General features: G+C 45.9%; 1 protein-coding gene and 1 long non-coding RNA gene across 2 annotated transcripts in view; one reads left to right on the top strand and one right to left on the bottom strand.

The window, feature by feature from the left end:
- The window catches only part of LOC114670428 (putative cystatin-9-like protein CST9LP1), a 35,437-nt gene extending 29,684 nt beyond the window's left edge, over nucleotides 1–5,753 (top strand). The window contains exons 2-3 of the mRNA XM_077951093.1: nucleotides 4,459–4,572; nucleotides 5,450–5,753. Of these exons, the coding sequence (XP_077807219.1) occupies nucleotides 4,459–4,572; nucleotides 5,450–5,539 (204 nt within the window). The 3' untranslated portion in view covers nucleotides 5,540–5,753. The remainder of the gene's footprint in view (nucleotides 1–4,458; nucleotides 4,573–5,449) is intronic.
- LOC144332020 (uncharacterized) overlaps nucleotides 1–17,121 on the bottom strand; it is a 155,349-nt gene extending 138,228 nt beyond the window's left edge. Inside the window, exon 1 of the long non-coding RNA XR_013399717.1 lies at nucleotides 16,864–17,121. This is a non-coding gene — a long non-coding RNA (uncharacterized LOC144332020). The remainder of the gene's footprint in view (nucleotides 1–16,863) is intronic.
- Between the last annotated feature and the right edge of the window lie 6,225 nt (nucleotides 17,122–23,346).

The raw sequence follows: 23,346 nt of genomic DNA, 5'->3' as shown, positions 1-23,346 counted from the left end.
TCGGTGCCGGTGCCAGCAACACAAACAGGGCACCGCACAAGTCCCGGTGGCCCCAGAGACAGACAGGCCAACGAGTGCCCAGGAAGAAGCTGAGTGAGACAGAACTCTTAAAAGGGGTCTCAGGAGAGAAAGCCTCCCAGACCTGAGACCTGGGGAGAGCCCCTCAGAGAGCTGTGAGCTGCGGCTGTGGGCTGGCCAGCCAGTCCCTCCGGGCCCTCCGGTTTCACTCTGGCCTCAGCAACATGTTGACGTCTTTGGGGCTCCGCAGCCTGGAGCCCACATGTACTTCTCTTCACCTGGCTGTGTCTTGATATTCCCATCTCTCTCCACCTGGGAAGGGAGGCCATCCCAGGCCACTGGGGATTCAACTAGAAAATACACACTTGTAAGGGTCCATGGTGTCTGCATACCCGTGGTCTCACATCTGGGTGTGGGGATCCCCGTCCCTTTTGCACAGTGAGGACAGAGCTGGTGCCCAGGACCCTAAACCACTGCTCATGTAAGAGCGAGTGTGGACACTCCCTTTGGAGTGCATGTGGGTATCTGCCCTCAGAATGGTGGGGGACTCACTGGCGATTGGTAGGATGCCCCAAGTTCACCAGCCCCTGACCTTACAAGATGAGAGTGACCTCCGTGGGCGTTGCAGGCCTCTCTCAGGACACTCGCAACCTATTCCAGGCATCAGGATTCTAGTTCTCACAGCACCTTATGGCCTGCTCATCCCAAAAACCAGGTAGGCATTTCCACCCTCACTGACACCCCCTTCCTACCCCCACGTGCACCATCACTCTCCAGCTAAGAAACCACGTTACTTACGCTTCAGCTGCAGTTCCAGCGAACTCAACGCCATCAGAGAAAGGATGCAGACACCTCGGGTGATGTTTTTGGCACATCTGGCTGCTTTCCTGGAATGGTCACATTGAGTTGCTGCTTCTTTGCACACAGGGTCTAGAAACAAATTCTTATTCTTTATCACCAGGCATGCTGTCTGAGCCTGTTCCCCATCCCGTGTTCCCCACAAAAACCATGCTCATCCCCGACCTCCATGTCCCTCAAGCCGAGTTACTTCTTATTTGTGGTTTGGTGTGTATGCACCTCCCAGGAAGTATTCTGAGCCTGCAGCACTCAAAGTGTGGTTTCGAGACCGGGAATGCTCCATCCTCTGGAAGCTGATGAGAAATGTAGGTTCCCTGGCCCTGCTCACAGCTACTGGGTCAGAATCATCAGGTGGGCAAACTAGGAACTTGATTTTTAACATGACTTCAGGGGATGCTGGTTGCTTCTGAAGTGTACAAGGAGCTGCGGATAAACGTCGAAGGCGTATTTCACAGGGACAAAGCTGAAGTCTGGTCTGGGAAGGGTGCATTATTCAGTCTTTTCAGAGCCCCATTTGCTGCTGGAGTTGGAGGCTAGGAGGGTCTTGGTGGAGAACTCAGAATCTCCACCCACGAACTGTGCCGCTGAGCTGTGCCAGCTGTGGCCACAAGAGGGCACCCGTGACGACCTAACGGGCGCACCTCAGCCATCCCTGGGGGCCTCTTCCTCTTTCTGGTTCTCCACTGCTCCAATTGCAAGCGGCCACCCGTCCTGGAAACACCTTTGAGGAATAGGGACAGCCATAAGGAGCCAGGCCCCTAGTACCAGCACTTGGCAGCGCGTCCCTGGCTTGGGAAGCTGCATTCAGGGAGGTGCAGAGAACAGGGTTGGGGGCTCCCGCTCTTGGTTTCCTCAACCCCTGCCCAGGACCCCCAGGCTGGGGCCCGCGTCCTGAGATCCTCGGGGGAGCAGACACCTGCAGGACATCGCGCCAGGCCTCCTGTGCTCCCCGCCTCTGTCTCAAGAGGCCCAGCGCTTTCTCTGGGCCCTGTGCCTGCTCACCCACGATCCTAGCGTCCACTGTCACCCCTTTCCATCCTTTCCTGCCTATTACCCATCCTCCCACTCCCATCCCACCTCCACTACTGAGTCCAGCGCTCACCTTCCACTCATACCTCTTGCACTTGTGTTCCTGTGCCGGGCTCTGACCTCCACTGGGGCGCCCAGTGGAGGGCCCCTTTAGCCCGCCGAGGTGCTGGGGCAGCTGAGGCTGGGCCTCATGTTCAGGGCACTCTCTCTCCCATTGCTGGTCTTTCCCAACCCAGCTGCCTGGGTGCTGTTCCTCTCCCTGAACAGGAGATGATTTAAACAGCTTTGGAAGAAGAGAGGCCATGTGTGGAAGAGACAGTGTGTAACTACAGAGATGAGGCCTGGAGGGAGGAGTTTCTGCCCCAGCACGTGAATTTAAGGGCCAGACCTGAGCCCTGGAAGGCTCCGGTGGACACCACGGATCTGAAGGGCAAAGGCAGGGGCTGCTGGAGCCTGCATCATGTCGAGTAAGCAGAGGAGGAAGGCTGTGCCCTGGGCACTGTCACTGCTTCGCATGGGCTTCCAGCTCCTGGTGACCTATGCCCAGTGTTCTGAGGAGGAAATGGGTGGTAATAATAAAATAACCCAGGATCCTATGTTCCTCACCACAGTGGAGTTTGCCTTGAACACTTTCAATGTGCAGAGCAAGGAGGAGCATGCCTACAGGCTGTTGCGCGTTCTGAGTTCATGGAGGGAGGACAGAAATGTTGGTGACCACATCCTCTTCTGTCCTGTTCTTCTCCATCTGCCCCAAGTGAGGGGCCAAGGTGTCTGGTCTAGGAGACTTGGTTCACCATCAGCAGGCCATAGTTGGGCAGCCCATAACTAATTACGGTAGTTTCAGTTTTGGAAAACATTGAACTTAAAAATATTTTTTAATTAGGGAAATGTCTATTCACATGCAAGATATATTTTTCAATCTTCATGATTTTTATGACATTGTATAACTGAAGAGTGACTTCAGAGTAAGGACTTCTAAGGAGATGAAGCTGACAAGAAGAGAAAATAACCAAAGAGACAGAAATATTTCAAGGTCATGAAATGAAAATGGAAAAGCAAGGACACACACACACACACAGAGAGAGAGAGAGAGAGAGAGAGAAAGAGAGAGAGAGAGAGAGAGAGAGAGAGAGAACAGTGAGAATTCAGGGCAATAAAGAACACCATCAGCCCTGAGAGGCCGCTGTGAGAGGTCAGTTCTCTGATCTCCACCTTCTCTGGGCTCCTTGCTCTGTCTGCACTTAATGAACTGAAGGCTGATTTACACTCTTCCTCAATGGACCTTCATCCTAAAATGCTTGCCTTTTTGATGAAATCATTAACGTGGTCAGCAATGCACAGTTCAGCTGGGCTTCAGGCCTGAACAGTTAAAATGCCCTCCTAATGGAGCACTTCTGGTTTAGAGAGAGGAGCATTTCTCTTCCTTTCTTGGAAGCAAGAGCCTGAAGGGAAGGGCAGAGGGACTCGAGTGCCACACACAGCTTAAGCTCTGGAAAGACTCTGTGCAAGGCCCTGGCTGGTTCTCTGCCTCCTGGGGTGGATTCTTCTCTGCCATCCTCAGGATTGCAATGCTGGTACAGAGGAATTCTCCTCCTTGCTCACTTCCTGCCTCCTCTCAGGAGAATTAAAAGCCTGATGCAGCCCTCAAAGGGGCATCTGGTCAAGTAATGGTGTCTGCTAAGAGTCATGCTGGAACCTTGGAAGTCTCAGAGATTGAGACTGGCCAGGCCTCATGGTTCTGCTTTCCCAGTGCTTTGCTTGATTCTCCAAGACCTCGGTGTAAGCCTCCATTCTTAATACCGTTAGAATAAAATCTAAGCTCCTTACTGTGGTCTCTAAGTCCTAAATGACTGTAAGTCATAAAAGCCTTCCACATGGCTTCCAGGATATGGCAATCCCAGCATCAGTTTGGGGGCTGGGAAGAATAGATGGGTGGGAGGGAGGCTAGGCAGTGGAATGAAATAGAATGGAGTGGGAAGGAGGGCAAGGAGAACTTCAGCATGCACTTTGCAGTAGGGCAGACGGTGTGTCTTGAAGCTGTTTTCCCAGGGTTTGTGCCTGTGTGTAGTGGGAGCACTGTGTGTCGTTTTTCTCGCTGGAGGTCGGTTGGAAGGTTTTGACAACACGCTGTAGATGAGGCTCCTTCTGTCCCAGGGCTCAGGTTACCCTGAAAACTCTCGGAGATCCAACACCCTCCTGGACATGTGGCTCTGTCCTCTGGGAATGCAGCTGCAAGATACATGCCTGCTGAGAGTGAAGCTGGAGTCTCACCGTGGGAAATGGGGTGGGCAGAGGTGGAGAATGTGTTAGTGGAGCCTGGCTCAACCTGCATGCTCCCCAGACCCACCATGCCCACCTGCTTTTTGCTCTTAACTCCTCAGTCTAGAGAGGATCCCCTGGGTTTTACCTCCAGTGAGCTGATGCCAGGCCCATGGGCAAGCTCTCAAATGCAGTAGAGTGCTGGGGTCTCTCCTGCACAAATGGCATCTTCAGTAGCAGCTACTTAGGGGCGGGAAGGCGGTGCATCCACTTTAATCTCTTTTTGTCCAACAGTGGCGAGGTAAGATGGTGTTCTCCATGAATCTGCAACTACGCCAAACTGTATGTTGGAAATTTGAAGATGACATTGACAACTGCCCTTTTCAAGAAAGCCCGGAGCTGAACAATGTAAGACAGGGTGTCAGCTTTCCTCAGGTCCACAACTGTGGATGCTGCATGGGGTGTGGTGTGGGCACAGGAGCAGCTGGCAAAGCCATTCCGAGCGACAAAGGCAAGTGAGCCTACAGCAGGCTCTACCAGGCTGCCCTGCTTGTGCCTTAGTGGGAAGCCCAGTGAGGCAGGGAGCCCAGGGCTTCACTTTCAGGCCCCCAGCCAATCTGAGTTTCCTCACTCTGCCCTCTGACACCATTACAGCTGCCTGCACCTGGGCCACATGGCCTTCAGAACCTTCTCTCTGGTCTTCCTCCCAATTCTTCCCTGCCTTCTTGACAAAGAGCCTGGAGACAATGGTGACAATGTCTGTGGGTACATTTCTCAGGGTTTCTCTACTCTGCCCTAGACCCAAAGCGGTGGAGGCTGAGAAGAAGCCCCACTGGCCTCGCTCCTAGGCCCTGCTGAGTTGCAGATCCTGCTCTAGGGGATGAGCTCCAAGCGAATCCTGGCTCTGGGAAAACTTCCCGTTCTTAGTCAACCCCCTTATTGTAAGATTAACCTAAGTCTTGGAACAGCTTCCACGGGACAAAGTGTTCTGCTGCTCTTAGGTGCAGGGATCACACCAGGATAGCCTGGGGTTTCCCTGAGGGGCACGGGCTGGAGGAGGAGGCATGGCACAAGTGACCCTGGCTAAGGAGGGAGCCTCAAATCACGATGTAGTTCAGGATTGGCCTCAGGCTCAGGCAAGACCTGAAGGCCAGAGCCACGTGGCTCGATTGCTGGCCCAGGAATGGGCAAGGTGGAGATGGAAACTGTGGCAAGGGCAGATGCCACAGGATTCTGGAACTTCCCCAAACCCCGCCCTACTGTCTCTTCCTGTTTGTTCCCTCAGACCTTCAGCTGCTTCTTCACTGTTGAAACCATGCCCTGGAAGACGTATTTTGAACTCCTGAACAAGACCTGCTCAGAGGGGCTCTCCTGAGTGGAAGCCACTCACATGCCTGGCCTCATGCTGCCCCCTCCCCCGTGGACACCAGCTGTTCCCAGGAGTGGCACATCAGTGGCTGAGCAGCTCCATGCATATTTGTTCTCTTACTTTGCAAGTGTCTGAGGTTTTATGACTTGGCATTTTAGAAACTCCTCATTGTCCAGGTTCCTCATGTAGAATAGGTCATTAAACATCAGCATTTCCAGAAGCTTCCTGTGCCATGTTCTGGAGGGAGGGGCTGAGCAGTTGATGGAGTTCCTCTCAGAAAGGCAGCCTATTTGCATCTGTGTCCGTGGGGTCCTCCCTTCCTTAGGACCTCGTGAGCCAGATCCAAGTGGCACAACCAAGACAAGTCTGAGCTCCTGTCTCCATGCTCATGGCTGATGGTGACCCATGTGGCCAGAGGTAGAATGTCTGTGATCTTGCAGGACACCCAATGTGCACGATTGAGCAAGACAGGACCTCTGGGTCCCACTCAGCATGTGTGGCCTCTGCTCTCGAGGGGAGGCTCACACAGCTTTCCTGGTCCATGGAAGGTTGGTGAATAGAGGAAGGACTTCTAGCTTCACCCTTATAAAGTTGTCCTGGCATCTGAGGCAGCAGCATCTTCTGGAAGAATCTTAGAAATGTCCAACTTCAGGGCCTCTGACCTTTGGAAAATGCATCTGCACTCTCACAAATCCCCAGGGATGCAGAAATCCCCTGAAAATGCAGGATTTGCAGGAATGCACACCCCCAGGGGATGCGGTGTGAGATGCATGGGCAGACTAGATGCTGCTAATACCTTGCCCAAATCACCTAAACCAGGGTTTGGCAAAAAAATGTTCTGAAGAATCCGGAGAGTAACTATTCTGGCCTTTGTGGGCAGATGGTCTCTCAGCTACTCAGAATTGCTGTCATATCTTGAAAGGAGCAATAGCCAAAGTGCAAACATATAAGAGTGGTTGTATTCCAATAAGTGTTTATTTACACAAACAGGCAGTGAGCTGCTTGGGTCTCAAGCCATAGTTACTGGTCTCAGATGCTAAGAGCTCCTCTGGACCCTGGTGCCCCTGAGACACACCATGCCACCAGCTCCCAAGCCACGCAGCTTCGCTCAGGGGTTGATCTGTGCAAATGAGCTCCATCAGCAGAGCAGGTGCACCCTGCAGGTGTGGAAAAGGTCAAATCTGAGGGGCACATTCTGTCATGGAAGTGAGCAGGTCTATGTCCCAGTCTTCCCAACCTCAGGGCACCCAATTCAGAGTTGAATTTCTGCATTTGCATCCCAGCGGGATATACTCCTATCGTCCACAGTCTGGCGTCTAGAAAGAAACCATCACATCCTCCAGCTAAAAATTAAATAAAGTTACTCTTTCTGGACAAGACTTAAGTTTCTTCTCCATGAAGATGCCTTCAGCATGTATCTGTAGTTACCTGTGAACTTCAGAGGGACTAGAATACCCTGAAGGCAAGTTCTAAATACCCTAAACCCAAGTTCTTATTCTCCCTATCCCCCAGCAATCTGAACCACTAGGTCTGAGCAGGGCCAGGGAATTTGCACGTCTCACCAGCTCTCCTGGGACAGACCTGTTCCTAGTCCTCAGACCACACTTGGAATGGTGCAGGTTCAGAAGCCATCATTGCGGGTACATGCAGACCAAACCACAAGTGAGAAGTATCTCACCTCAAACGGCATTGGGGTGAGGTTGAGAATGATTTCTTCATTGCACGCTGGATTGGGGAAGGGGTCAGAACACTATGCCTGACTGTAAAGAAAAAAGAGAGTTTCTAGACCCCAGGCAACAGGATGGTGCCTCTGGAGAAGTGAGAGGCTGCACTGGCCCTGACAACCTGGCCCTCTGCACAGCAACTCCTCAGAGCTGGAGCTTATATTTAGTCGGTTTTCATAATTAATTGTTTAAATTTTTCTAAATTTTTGTTTTATGAAAAGTGGTATAATGAATACTTCTTTTATATTTATCGTTGTATATATATGGTTATTGCTTTCTTATAGGCAATGTGCTCGGAGATTAAACTATTGCCCAATATTTTTATTAAAATTTCTTAAGAATTTTTAATAAACATTGTTACAGTGTCCTCTATTAAAGCAAGTAATAGGTCACTATCATGAGGTTACTTTTGTACCTGGAGCTCTTTCATAAGCAAACGAAAACTTAACTTGGAGGCATTTCTCATGGCTGACTTACAAATTAAAATCTAGCATCAATCAATCACAAACAGCCAGCCAGTTAGTTATATAACTAGGGACCACTGATCACAAGATACCCAAATAAGGCCAACACCTAGGACCAGGAACATCACCATTTCCTGGGTGCTGGTTAGAAATGCGATTTTCCTGGCCCCACCCACACCTACTTGGTCAGTGTCTTGGGAAGTGGGGTGGCTCAACTTGGGTTTTAACATGCACTCAGGAGATTCTGGTCTCTCTGAAGTTTACAAGTGCCTGCAGATAAATGTTGAAGTCGTTACACCTATCAGTACATCATGCTCAAATAAGGTAGACATCTAGCTAAGCCAATCGGGTAATTTCTTTACTTTGCTACCTTGTTCAGCCTGTGAAACCTTGCTGTTTATGCTACTAGAGAAAAGTTTTCTCAGTGTTTTTCAGTTTTGAGTGTTGCCAAGTTCATGAATTCTTCTTTGCCCAGATAAACTCTATTGAATTCATTTTGTTTAAAGTTTTTCTTTAACAATTTAGTGTCAGATGTGGAATCCTAAGGCAAACTCCAGCAGCATCTAGGAAAACCTACTACCCAGTAAAGGCACCAAATGAGCCACGGTGCTGTCTTGCTGTAGCTGGAAAGTGGGGGTGAGTTTCCTTTCAAATAGGAGCTCCAGAAACTTGTATTTTGACCTCTTCAACTTTATTTGTGCATTTCCTTAGCCAGTCTCCATTCAGAATCAGATTGGATCCAATAAATAGCAGAACTGAGACCAGTTAAAGCCCTCAGGTAGGTACTTTCTGAAAACTGATTTCTCCGAAGAAAGGAGCCTGGGACTCCACTTGCTGGAATACTGGCTAATGTTATGTATGATAATTAGGGACCATGAACCTTTGTATTTTTGGACAAACAAGTTAACCTTGCTAAGGACAGTTTAGGATGACAGCATGCACATGGGGAAGTTTTAATCTTGGCAACATTGTTCATTTGCAAGGTGCAGTAGATAAGAATCCCAAATACTTAAAAACAATACAACCGTCATCACTAACAAACAGGCCATTGACTGTTGCTTACCCCCTAGTTTTCACTAGAAATTCAAGCTAACAGTAGTTAAGAGTTCTATATAACATATAGTAATTAATGCTAGAAATAGTAAGAGAAACAACTCCGTATGTAAGAATAGTAAGACAAGATTTTGGTAGGTGAAGCTATGAGATATAAAGGATGTGTTTTTCTTTAAGAAAAAAGTATTTTTTTTAACCTAAAGTAGAATGGCTGGTCGTTCCACAATGGAAAAGAGAAAGCAGATAGGACAAAACCAAATTGATATAAAAGAAGTTGTAGAAGGTTTGTGGAAAGGAATCTTGGGAAAGATTTCATGTGTGATAAAGTTTGATAAGATTAGAAAGAAATTATTTATAATTTATTTAACTGATTATTCATATCAAAAGTATACTGATGTAACACTAGAATTTGGCCTCCTATGTTAAAATGACAAGGATATCTTGAATTATTGCACTGCCCTAATGCGAAATTGTGAAAGATGTTTTTCAGCCTTTTAAGAATTCTAGCTAGGAAACAAAGAATGTTTCTTATCAAAACAATTTACTGTGCTTCATGTTGTCTTTTGTCAAGTCTTTAGTTACTTTAGAAAACCAAAACCTCGGCCCGGCGCGGTGGTAATTCCAGCACTTTGGGAGGCCGAGACGGGCGGATCACGAAGTCAGGAGATCGAGACCATCCTGGCGAACACGGTGAAACCCCGTCTCTACTTTAAAAAAAAAAACCAAAAACTAGCCGGGCGAGGTGGCGGCGCCTGTAGTCCCAGCTACTCCGGAGGCTGAGGCAGGAGAATGCCGTAAACCCGGGAGGCGGAGCTTGCAGTGAGCTGAGATCCGGCCACCGCACTCCAGCCTGGACGGCAGAGCGAGACTCCGTCTCAAAAAACAAAAAAAAAAAAGGAAACCAAAACCTCTCCATTGGAAGAGCCAAGGTTTTCACTGTAACAATGTACCTTTCTGTATTTGCCTTTAAAATCTATTCATCACCATCTTGAGTAACATTTTGTCACAGTGACTTCATATCCTATTTAATCAGGTATTCAAGCCTTAATACTTTTGACCCCTTCCCCAAATCAAATTGTTTTTCTGTTTTTTTTAAAAAAAATTTCTGGCTTCTTTTTTGAAATTTTTTAATTTTTTTTAAGTTTATATCCCAAATCAAATTCTAAATTAAGTCTTGTGACCTTAAACTAACTTTGGGAGTTTCCAGCTGACCCATGTCACATCTCGAAAGAGTTTGTTTTCTCTCCTTACAAATAATGATAAATTAGGCTTATTTGATATGTTAAATTCTATAAGAAGTACTGTCAAATAATAAAAATCCTCAGGTGGAATATTTCCACCACTAGCTGGACCATTTGAGCACTTACAGTTGAACTTCATTCAGTTGCCACTCTCAGTGGGACATCAACATGTTCTTACAAAAATCTGTGTGTTCTCTGGTTGTATGGAAGCTTTCCCATGCAGGAAGGCTAATACTATAATAGTAGGTAGAAGGTTTTCAGAAAACCTGTTTCCTTGATGGGGAATTCCTGAATAAATCTCCAGCAACAGAAATCCTCATTTCACTGGACAAGTTATAACACAGTTAAATAAGGTATTACATGCACGATGGCATTACCATTATTTCTATCATACTTAATTGTATAGGAGAAAGGGCAAATGGCATTTTAAGACTAAAATGGGAAAAGCTAATCAATCAACAAGACTTTCTTGGCCAAATGTATTCCTATCAGTTTTGGTGGCAATCAGATCGACTCCTACAAGAAAACACAGATTAATATTTCATGAACTCATTACCAGAAGACCTATGCACCTAATAATAGAGCCTTATGTATCTCCTGATTTTATAAATTCCAACACGAGTCAGCATTATAAATTTTACTGCATTATTTCAAAGTGTATTTTCATCAAGTAAAAGAAGTCTTACATGACCCACCAGCTGATGACAACCAGACCGTTCGTAATCTAGAACCCAGAGATTGGGTCTTTTAAAAATGACACCAGAAGAAGACTGTGCCTAAACCCCACTGGAAATGACCACACCAAGTTCCTGTCAGTATCCACACTTCAGCAAAACTTAAGGGCCTTGAGCCTTGGGTCCACATTTCTCATCTCAAAAGGTCCCCTTCAGACTCTTGTAACTGCACGTCCATTGACGATTCCAAGGTGAAACTGCCCAGAAGCAGATGACATTCTAGGCATAGATAGCTTTCCCAAGATCATGAATCAAGACTTCTCTTAATGTCATCATAAAATAATTGTTCCTTTCTCTCTTTTCCCTGTGCATTCTTTTTGTTTATGAGTGGCAGAATAATGCTATGATCAGGATCTCCCAATCAATAGCTTCAGCAAGAATCATAGCTGAATGTTGGAGAGGTCATGCTAAACTTAAATTCCTATATGATTTTAGAGATCCTCTAGTTCACCCTATAACAAGTTTTACTGATACCCCTAGTGTGAATGCATGTTGGAATTGCATATGTGGATTACACTTTAAGATTGATATGTTCAGATTTCTTGTTTAAATCTAACAGTAGACAGAATCTCTAGTGAAGATTTTGCAGTGAAGTCTTGCCAGAAATGAAATTTAAAAACCAAAGGGAAAGATTATGCAGCAATTTATAGATACTTTCATAACCCAAATCCCCTCACTGTGGGTAGCCTTCAGCCATGCGATAATTGAATAAAATAGCCTTGGCTGAGTAATACTAATGCTTATCTTCTGGTGGCCGCTAACACACAAAGCCCCCCACAGGGAACTGTCTGTTGTGCCCCTCCAGGGTATATTTTTATCTGTAGAAGATTTAATAATCAGCCATAAGAATGAGCAAATCCAGGCTTTGATAAATGAGAAATAAAAGGTCCATGTGCATTGCGGATTTCACCAGCACCACTCTTACTCCATAACTGTCTGGAAACTAAGCCTTGGTCAACACCCTTTAATTTGCATTGTAGAATAACAAAGAATTTGCCAGCAGGCATATATCCCCCTAAATTGGCATCTTGTGGTAGAATACTCCTTTCCTGTCTTGACATAAATATAAATGAGGTGATGAGACATATGTTGCAAACATACAGCTGATTCTACTGCAAAGGCTATAATGCCACAGCCTCCTCCAAATCATCTTGCTAAACTTGTTGTAGTTCACAGTATTGCTTTGGAATACCTCTTTGCTGAACAGGGAGCGGGGTGTGAGATGGCTGTCACTGTCTGCTGCACTTAGGTAAATACATCTGGTATAGGAGAAACTCAGTTGCAAGAAATCAACTAATAAAGCATTTGTTTAAAACAAGTACATTTTTCTTTTGGCTCATTCTTTGATTTATTTGACTTTAATTAATTTGGGTCATGGTGGCCTTGACTATAGAGCATATTTAGTCTCAGTATTTCCCTCCTGATGGTCAGATTAGTCCTCTTGGTTCACTGTGTCCTCTTGAGTGTTAAATGTTTGCGTGGAGCCACCTACTGTTTGTCAAACAACATCACCCCAGTGAGAGTGACAAAAACATGAAGAACAACAGAAAGAATTACTCAGTTAGCCTGGCATCTTATGAATACCATACTGAGACCAACTAAGTCTGTTATAATGATGACAGAGAGCAGAGTTAATGACCAAAGCTTTGGCCAGCCTCTCATGATTGTTAAAGCAAATAAGAAGGCCATTAGCTTGAGGTAGTCTCTGAACTGTAGCTCTTATGTAAGCAAACAGATGCTTACTTTGGAGGCATTACTTGTAACTGACATTTAAAAAAACAAACCCAGCCTCATTCAGTCACAAACAGTCAAACCAGCCAATTGCTTATATAACTAGACATCTCCCAGTACATGATCCCCAAATGATGCAAACGCCTAGGGCCTCCCACTACACCATGCCCAGGCAAAGCGAATGCCTAGCTCTAGCTAATCAGCTAATTTCTATATTTTGCTTCCATGTTCAGCTTACAAAAGTGTGCTGCTAATGCTACTAGAGCAGAGGGCTCTAAACATTTTCTACTTTTGATTGCTACCCAATTTGTCAATTGTTCTTTGCTGTTAAGTTTAAACAGCAAAGAACTGTTAAATTTATTTTGTCTAAAGTTTTTGTTTTAATACTTTTGCAACTGATTTTGAGAATTGGGTTTTTGAATTCTTGTGTTCTTGATGAACTTCACTCCACCTTGGCTGGACCAGAAGTTAAGGAAGCAAGTAATTTTCTGAGAATTCCAAAGCCCACTTGCTCCCTTTCCACCACTGCCACACACCTGCTTACCCACTGTGGATCCCTCTCCATTCTTGGTGCAGGTAGATGCTCTTACGTTATTCCTCAAACTGATCTTCACCTTTATTTACTGTAAAACTTTAATTCTATTTGATTCTACCCATTCGCGTGTCTAATGTTATTATCCAGAGATTCTTAGTCTCTTCTGGGAATTGGTGGAAGTCATCCAGACACAAGACACAGGGCCAGAACCACCGACAGCTGGGATGTGGTCCCTGTGAAAATATACGGACAGCCACTTCTCCTCCTCAGGCTCCACCTCATCTGCCTTTGCTCTGTCTTGAGAAGAGAGGCACAGGAAGTGTGCAAGGCCCTACCCAAGTTTTCCACATTGATGTTACTTTCTGTTCAGTCCTATAACGTCCCCAGGGCTATGTTTCATCCCTGACACACTGGGAAAGGAGAGGAAAGTGTCCAGATGTCTCCCTAGCAGACAAGGAAGTGGCTGCAGTGCAGAATAAGGAAATGCATATCTAACACATTTTCGAACAGATTAATAGTATTTTCTTCTACTATTTCATTTGATTTCAGCTGTAGACATTTGAGGGCAGCCAAGGAAAAGTTGTCATCTCCATGTAAATGATGCAGAGACAGAGGATGAGAGACTAGGAGCTGGAGGATGCACACCTGGATGAGAATTCACATTTCTGGGGAAGGAGGAAATTTGTGACACTATGCTACAGTCTGTGCCCCTTTTCCTTCCTGGCACTGAGGCCCAGGGATGCTACCTACTAGGTGTTCCCAGCATGTCCCTCTCCTTTGGCCTCTGGCACAGGATTTACTTGCAGACCCACCTTCTGACCATACATAACATTCATGGCCGCAATTCCCTGATTCTTCACTATAAAGATTCCACAAAGAGAAGTGATTGGGAGGTCAACTGCAGGAGCAGGAATGGATGGTAAGCATGAGATTGGAGAGATCTATCCAAAGCAACAGAGCCCTCAATAATAGCCCTGTCTGCATGCAAAATCCAAGCACGCAGTTCAAGTCATGCACTGCTTTGAACCCTGGAGGTATATTTGTAAGCAGGAAACATCCTATATTTCGCTAATATTCCCTTATAGGAGATATAGAACACTGTTAAACACCCACGCATGTAACCTGAGTCAGGCAGGAATTAGTGCATCCTCCCAGGGTCCAGTGCCTTGGAGTGGGCTCCTCTCCCCTTGCTCCATGAGGGACGGCTGTGCTCCTAGAGGGTCCTGAGGCAGGACCCCCCCCCTCACCTCAGGGGGCTCACTCCCCATGAGACCCTGTCCTGGGAGCTGCCTCAGAAATGGTTCTCGAATGGAATGAGTGGGGTGGATTGTTTGGAGGACACTTGTTGGAATCACGGTGGATAAAGCGCCTCCTCTGAGCTTCCTTCTGCTGATGGAGTCAGGGTCAAGAGAAGGACCAAGGGTGGGAGCAGACAGGAGAGGTGGTGGGAAGGTGTCAAAGGAAAATCTGTTCAAGTCTGGAACAAGGCAGGGCAGGACTGTGTGGGTTCTAGAGACCCACCCACCAGATGGGACAAAGTGCAGCAGCTGTGCCCACCTCAGTGCTGACAGGCCGCAGGGAGGTCTCCGGGCCTGGCTCTCCCCTCTGCTTTGCCTGAACACCCACAGTCTAGGGGCCACCCTCCCAGCATCTTTATGGAGGGCACATCCCAAGATGATGGTCCAAATGCACCACAGGTCTTGTGTTGGGTCCCCCCGGGTGGACTCTGAAATGCAGACTGGTGGGTGCAGGTGGCTTATCTGGAGGTGATCCCAGGAGGCACAAGTGAGAAAGGGAGATGGAGAAGGGGAAACACAAGGTGTCTGTTCTCAATGGGTTACTCTGGGGCCGGAGGCGTTCATCCTGCTGGGGAGCTCTGAGAACCGTGTGGCACACCTCTGAATCGGGTGCCAGGAGGCTGGGAGACTGGGACATTCACCTGCCTCCCTCCTGAAGAAGGAGTGTGACTCTCAGACTTCACCTTTCCCACACCTGTGGGGCGTACCTGCTCTGCTGGAGGAGCTCCAGTTACGTGGAGAAAGCCACTAGCCAAGCTGCGCACATCGCAGGTGCATGAGTTGGGAGCTACCCATGTACTGGTACTTGGGATACCAGCGGCAGCTGCACTCAGAAGGTCTGTAAGGTCAGGGGTTGGCAACCATGACCTGAGGGCCAAAAGCTGCCTGGTCTGCTTGTCTCCATGTGTAAACAAAGTCTTGTTGGGACAGGACTGCTCTTATTTGTTTATTTTCAACATACAACAGCAGTGCTGTGTAGTTGAGAAAGTGACTATATGGCCTGCAAGGACCAAAATAGTTACTGTTTAAATTTTACAGAGAATGCATGCCGAAGCCTGGTCTGGGAGATGTGGACAGGGTGTCCACATGTCACATGTGCTGTGTGGGATCCCGAGTCCCTGTCCTGCTCCATGTGCACATCCATTGCCCTGGGAGGCCACCCTCACTGCCCCTCTGCAGCCTGCAAGAGGCCCTGAGACGGCAGCTCAGACGCACCTTAGCTGTGCCTCTGGAAGTGGCTCAGGAGGCCCAAAGGGGAGAAAAACTTACCCCTGAGAGCCCAGGAGGCTGCCCTGCTGAGAATAACTCCATCAACTGCCCAGGTCCCTCCTTCCAGAACACTAGCACACAAAACTTCCGGAAATGTTGATGTTTAATGGCTTGTATTCTACTTGAGGAACCTGGAGAAGTGTGGAATTTCCTTTGACAGCATCTGCATGCCCAGTCATTAATCCAAGGTAATTGCAAATTGAAAAGAACAAACAAGTATGGAGTAGGTCGGCTACCGCAGAGCCACCTTTGGAGAATTTCCAGTGTCCACAGAGGTGAGGGCAGCCTGAGCCCTTGCTTGTGGGGGAGAAGCAATCAGGGGAACCCCTCTGAGCAGTTCTTTTTCAGGAGCTCACACTGCATTACCCAGGGCTGAGTCCTAAAAGTGAAGAAGCAGGTGAGTGTCTGGGAGGGAAAGCATGGGCAAGGCACTGGGGACAGGGAGCTCTGGAAGCTCGTGGCTCCCACTCTGAGCAAAGGATCAATATCCACCTTGCACATTTCCCCAGCTGTCAATTGATGGATGCGGCTCTCGTCCTCATGTGGGGCCATCCAGCCTTACTCCTGGGACATTTCTTAGCTGCTTCCAGATCTGGGGCTCCCTCTTCACTCAGGGTGAACCCATGTTAGGACCCGCTTCCCAGACAGTGTAGGCCAATATTTAACCTATTAGTTAATCCTTTGATGAGGGGTCCACCTGTCCTAGGCAGGGTGTCCCCAGAGCTGGGCTTCCCTTTGTCCCCGTCCTTGTCCTCTGGAGCAGGCATTGCAGCTCAGCAGGGGCCAGGACAGGACGAGGGAGGGAGGGCAGTGGGGCCCCTCCTCAGCCTCCACCTGCCTCAGGCTCTAGATTAGGGGAGGGGGAGCCTGAGAACTGCACACTCAGAGAGAGGTGATATTGGATCCCCACCAGGCTCTTTCTTCAGAAGGTAGACGAAGACTGGGGAGGAAGACCAGAAAGGGAACAGCCTGTACTCAGGCTTGGGAGACCGGGACCCCAGGGGGACAAGAGCAGTGTGAAGCCCATGTGTCCTGCATGCAGGTAGCTGCAGTGGCGTGACAGGGCAGAGTCAGAAAACTCAGACTGGCCAGGAGCCTGCAAGTGGACCCCTGGCTGCCTGCCCCTCTGCACTCCCCACTAAGGCACAAGCAGGGCAGCCTGGTAGAGGCTGCTGCGGGCTCACTCCTCTAAGTCTCTTTGTCAGCTGCACCCGTGCCCACACCACACCCCATGAGGCATCCACAGCTGTGTCCAGGAGGGAAGCTGGTGTCCTGTCTTACATCGTTCAGCTCTGGGATTTCTTGAAAAGGGCAGTTGTCAATGTCGTCTTCAAATTTCTCACACCTAGTTCTCCCCAGCAGTAGCTCCATTGAGAATATGGTCTTGGACTCTATCTAATGTACACAGAGAGATTACAGTGAACACGCCCCTCTTGCTGCGCCCAAATACCTGAAAGTGAAGATGCAGTCACTGTAGGGAGAGGCCCAAACATGCTACTCCATCAGGGAGCTCACTCATGGGCTTGGCATCAGCTCACTGGAGGTAAAATCCGGGGAACCTTATTCCAGATTAAGGAGTTAAGAGCAAACAGCAGGTGTGCATGGCGGGTCCTGGAGCAGACACAGGCTGAGTCAGACCCCGTTAATGCATCCTCTGTCTCCAGCTTCACCTCCAACTCTCCCACGATGAGACCCAGTTCACTCTCAGCAGGCATCTGATACTGCCACTGCATTCCCAGAGGACGGTGCCACGTGCCCGGGAGGGCATTGGCTCTCCAAGGGTTTTCAGGGTGACCTCAGCCCTGGGACAGAGGGAGCTTCATCTACAGCGTGTTGTTAATCCTTCCACTGGACCTCCAGCAAGAAGAATGACACACAGCACTCCCACTACACATAGGCACACACCCCGGGACAATGGCTTCAAGAAATAACATCTGCCCCACTGCAAAATGTACTTTGAAATTTTTCTTGCTCTTCTTTTCACTCAATTCTATTTCATTCCATTCCATATCCTCCTTCCTCATTCATACGTTCCTATCAAACCCCACACTGACCCAGGGACGGCCAGATTCAGGAAGCCACGTGGAAGGCTCCACCCAGAGAGCAGGGGGCAGAGAACCAGTCAGGGCCTTGCACAGTCTTTCCAGAGGCTTAAGCTCTGTGCAGCGTTGGAGTCCCTCTGCCCTTCTTGCAGGATCTTAGTGCTGAAGGAGGAAGAGCAATCCCACTTCTCCCTCCTAACCAAAAGTGCTCCATTGGGAGAGTATTTTCAGTGTCCATACCTGCAGCCCAGATAAACAGTGCATTCCTGATTGTATTCTGTAGTGACTTGATTAAAACAAAAACATTTAGGATTAAAAGCTGTGGTCTGAGAAAGAGTGTAAAAGAACCTTCAGTCCATTAAGTGCAGACCCACTAAGGAGCCCAGAGCAGGTGGAAATCAGAGAAGAGGAACTGACCACACAGCAGCCGTTCAGCACTGATGGGGGTTCCTTATTGCTTCTGAATCTGCAGATCTCTCTCTCTTTCTCTCCAGTTTTCCCATTTTTCTAAGTATCTGTTGTTATTTTATGTCTTTGAAGTACCTCTGAATCTTTCTTCATGGACATTTCTAGTCCAGATTTTTTTTAACTCAGTGGCTTCATCTCCTTAGTAGTCCTTATTTTGAAGTCATCCTTCAGTTGAATAATGTCATAGAATAGATGAAGATTAAAAAAAGTTTTATGCACTATTAGTTAGATTTGAATAACTTCTTAGATATTTCAAAGTAAAATGTTTTCTAAAAACTTAAAATTACTAAACTAGATTTTATTTATTCTACCTTACTATACTATAGACCTCAAATTTTACCTTGTTATAGACTACAAATGATAAACCAAGACTCCTTAATTAGACACCACACCCCTGACATTATCAGTAGGAAGTAAAGGAGGGCTGGGAAGGACAGGACGTGGTTACCAACCTTCTTCCTCCGGGAACTCAGCACACGCACCAGCTTGTTGGCTTATGAGTCCGTGCTCTGCAGGTGGAATGCGTGTGACACAAACTCCACCGTGGCGGGGAAGTGTTCAGCCATGAGTATCTGGTCAACACTGTTCTCGTGCTCTTTGGCATAGTGAGGAAAGAGAGAGAGAGGGAAGGAGAAGGAGAAAAAGAAATAAAAATATTAGTAATGAAAAAGGGCAGACCTCTAGAGACATAGAATATAAATTAATATGCACATGAAAACACCATGCACAGAAAATGCATTTTAGACTAAACCTCTAATCATAATACATAAAATAATAAATTGATAAATTCTTTCTTATTAAAATTAGAAGGTTTTGCTCAGTGAAAGACCATGTGAGGAGGATGGAAAGACAAACTACAGCTTGGGAGAAAATATTTGCAAACCGTATATCCATCAAACAACTAGTATCTAGTATATGTAATAAACTCTCAAAACTCAACGTTAAAATTTGGTGGTGGCACGTGTTCGCACTCACAAGTGGGAACTGAACAATGAGAACACATGGACACAGGGAGGGGAATATCACACACCAGGGACAGTCGGGGGTTGTGGGGTAAGGGGAGGGAGAACATTAGGACAAATATCTAGTGCATGTCGGGCTTAAAACCTAGATGATGAATTGATGGGTGCAGCACACCACCACGGCACATGTACACCTATGTTACAAACCTGCATGTTCTGCACATGTATCCCAGGACTTAAAGCATAATAAATAAATAAATAAATAAATAAATAAATAAGAAAAGCCGAATACTGATTTTGAGATCTATCCATATTGCTACTTATAAACCTAATAAATTCATTTAAGCAGCTAAAACAAAATCAGTGGTGGATCATCATGGCAGACAGGAGACAGGACTAGATTACAGCTTTGAACAGAGCAGCGTGCGGAAGCTCACATTGCGAATTCTAGCTCCAGATTGACTGCAAGAACAATCCAGCAATCCAGAGAGGATCCACAGACCCTCTGAAAGAAGCAAACCGCTCCTGCAGGACCCAGGAGACACCTCAACTACTGTGAGTGCCCCGACTGCAAAAGTGGGAAACGGAGACTTTCCTCTCCTGAACTCACACCCCCAGTGGAGAGACTGAAGGTCTGTTTGTGGGATAAGTTTCCTACCTTACCTGGAGCTGAGTCAATTTAGAGAACAGAGTGAAATACAGGGGTAGAGGAAGCAACAGGAAGGCCCTGGGAGCTTGCTGGTTCTCCCAAGTAGGCCACTCCTGCCTGGTGCCACAAGGATCCATTGGGAGGGCTGTCGGAGGAGCGGGGGACAAGACTCCACATGGAGAAGGAAATCTCTAGCTGAACTGTGTAACAATTTGAATGGGTGAGAAGCTTCCTGGCCAGAACTCAGGAAAGGGTGCAAATCCTGTGTGTAGACTTCACAGGCAGGGGAAAAACCAAGCCCTTTTCTTTCACAGCCAGGAGATGGGTAGCCTGGGGCAAGTTCTCAAGCTCATTTTGCCCACCACCTAGAAACAGACTTGGGGCTGTTGTGGGGGTTACAGTGGGAGTGAGACCAGCCCTTCAGTTTGCGTGGGAGCTGGGTGAGGCCTGTGACTGCCGGCTTTCCCCCACTTCCCTGACAACCTCCATGACTCAGCAAAGGCAGTCATAATCCTCCTAGATATACAACTCCAGTGACCTGGGAATCTCACCCCCATCCCCAACAGCAGCTGCAGCAAGACCCGCCCAGGAAGAGTTTGAACTCAGGCATGCCTAGCCCCACCCCCACCTGATGGCCCTTCCATCAGGTGGCTATCAGCACAAAAATAGAACATTAAACCACCAAATCTAAGAACCCTCACACAGTCCACTGTACTCCCACCCCACCACTTCTACCAGAACAGGTGCTGGTATCCACAGCTGAAAGACCCATAGACAGTTCATATCACAGGAGTCTGTGTAGCCAACCCCCAGTACTAGCCCAGAGCTTGGTAGACTCGCTGGTTGGCTAGACCTAGAAAAGAGACAACAAACACTGCAGTTTGGCTCACAGGAACAAACACTCCCCTCTTTTATGGGAAAAGAAGGGAGTGCTACATCAAGTGAACACCCTGTGAGACAAAATTATCTGGACAACAGCCATCAACCCTGGACCTTCCCTCTGACAGAGCCTACCCAAATGAGAAGAAACCAGAGAACCAACCCTGGTAATATGACAAAACAAGACTCTTTAATACTTCCCCCCAAAATCGCACTAGTTCACCAACAATCGATCCACACTAAGAAGAAATCCCTGACTTATCTGAAAAAGAATTCTGGAAGTCAGTAATTAAGCTAATCAGAAAGGCACCAGAGAAAAGTGAAGCCCAGTGCAAGGAAATCCAAAAAGCAATGTAAGAAGTGAAGGGAGAAATATTCAAGAAAACAGATAGTTCAAAGAAAAAACAATAAAAATGTTAGAAACTTTGGACACCCTGTTAGAAATGTGAAATGCTCTGGAAAATCTCATCAACAGAATTAAACTAGTAGAAAAGAGAAATTCAGAGCTCAATGAAAAGGTCTTAGAATTAACCCAATCCAACAAAGGCAAAGACAAAGGAATAAGAAAATATAAACAAACCCTCCAAGAAGTCTGGGATTATGTTAAATGACCAAGTCTAAGAATTATTGATGTTCCTGAGGAAGAAGAGAATTCTAAAAACTTGGAAAACATATTTTGGGGAATAATCAAGAAAAACTTCCCTGGCTTTGCTAGAGACCTAGGCACCCAAATACAAGAAGCACAAGTAACACCTGGGAAATTCAGTATTCAAAAAAGATACTTGCACACATGTGTTTAGAGCAGCACGATGCACAATTACAAAACAGTAGAACCAACCCAAATGTCCATCAATCAATGAGTGGATAAAGAAACTGTGGTATATATATACAATAGAATACTACTCACCCATAAAAAAGAATGAATTAGCAGCATTTGCAGTGACCTGGATGAGACTGGAGACTGTTTATTCTAAGTGAAGTAACTCAGGAATGGAAAACCAAACACCTTATGTTCTCACAGATATGTGGGAGCTCAGCTATGAGGACACAAAGGCATAAGAATGATACAATGGACTTTGGGGACTTGGGGGGAAGAGTGAGGGGAGATGAGGGGTAAAATACTGAAAATATGGTGCAGTGTTTACTGCTCAGGTGATGGGTACACCAATATCTCACAAATTACCACTAAAGAACTTACTCATGTAACCAAATATCACCTGTACCCCAGTAACTTATGGAAAATTAAAAATATATATAAATAAAAAATAAAAAGAACTTAAGAACTCATAGAGCTTTCAAATTAACCCAATCAGACAAGGACAAAGAAAAAAAAATTTAAATAATGAGACTTCAAGAAATTTTGGATTATGTTAAATGGCCAAACCTAAAAACTATTGGTGTTCCTGAAAAGAAGGAGAAATCTAAAAGTCTAGAAAACTTATTTGAGAGAATATGTAAAAAAAAAAAAAAAAACTTACCTGCCCTTGCTAGAGATCTAGACATCCAAATACAAGAAGATAAAAATAACACCTGAAAAAATCTTCACAAAAATATTATCACCTAGGCACATAGTCATTAGGTTGTCTAAAGTCAAGATGAAGGAAATAATCTTAAGAACTGTGAGACAAAAGCATCAGGTAACTTATAAAGGAAAACCTATCAGATTAACAGTAGATTTCTCAGCAGAAACCTTACATGCCAGAAGGCATTGGGGTTCTATCTTTAGCCTCCTGAAACAAAATAATTGTCAGCCAAGAATTTTGTATCCATTAAAACTAAGCTTCATAAATGAAGGAGAAATAAAATCTTTTTTGGATAAACAAATGCTGAGAGAATTTGCCACTACCAAGTCAGTACTACAAGAAATGCTAAAAGGTGTTCTAAATCTTGAAACAAAAACTTGAAATACACCAAAATAGAACCCCCTTATAGCATAAATCTCATACAGCCTATAAAGCAATAACAGAATTAAAAAATCAAGGTACTTAGGCAATAACTATCATAATGAATAGAACAGGACCTCACATCTCAATACTAACATTGAATGTAAATGAACTAAATGTTCCACTTAAAGAATACAGAATAGCAGAATGAATAAAAATCCACCAACCAAGTACCTGCTGTCTTCAAGAGACTCACCTAATATGTAAGGACTCAAACATACTTAAAGTAAAGCAGTGGAAGAAGGTATTACATGCAAATGAAAACCAAAAGCAAGCAGGAATGATTATTCTTATACCAAGCAAAACAGACTTGAAAGCAAGAATAGTGAAAAAATGCAAAGAAGGACATTATATAATGATAAAAGGATTAATCCAACAGGAAAATATCACAATCCTAAATATATATGCATCTAACACTGGAGTTCCTGAATTATTTAATAATTACCACTAGATCTAAGAAATGAGATAGACAGAAACACAATAACAGTGGGGAACTTCAGTACTCCACTGACAGCACTAGACAGGTCATCAAACCAGAAAGTCAACAAAGAAAAAAGTGGGCTTAAACTATCCCCTACAACAAATGAACTTAACACATATTAACTCCAACCAACAACTCCAGAATACACATTCTCTTCATCAACACATGGAACATTCTCCAAGATAGACCATATGATAGGTCACAAAACAAGTCTTAATAAATTTAGGAAAATCAAAATTATATCAAGTGATCTCAGATCACAGAGGAGTATAACTAGAAATTAAATCCAAAAGAAACTCTCAAAACTATATGGAATATATCAAAAATATATGGAAATTAA

The sequence above is a fragment of the Macaca mulatta genome, chromosome 10, assembly GCF_049350105.2.
Source record: "Macaca mulatta isolate MMU2019108-1 chromosome 10, T2T-MMU8v2.0, whole genome shotgun sequence".
NCBI lineage: Eukaryota > Metazoa > Chordata > Mammalia > Primates > Cercopithecidae > Macaca > Macaca mulatta.
The sequence above is the reverse complement of the archived record's forward strand: the minus strand, read 5'-3'. Positions and strand labels throughout refer to the sequence as shown.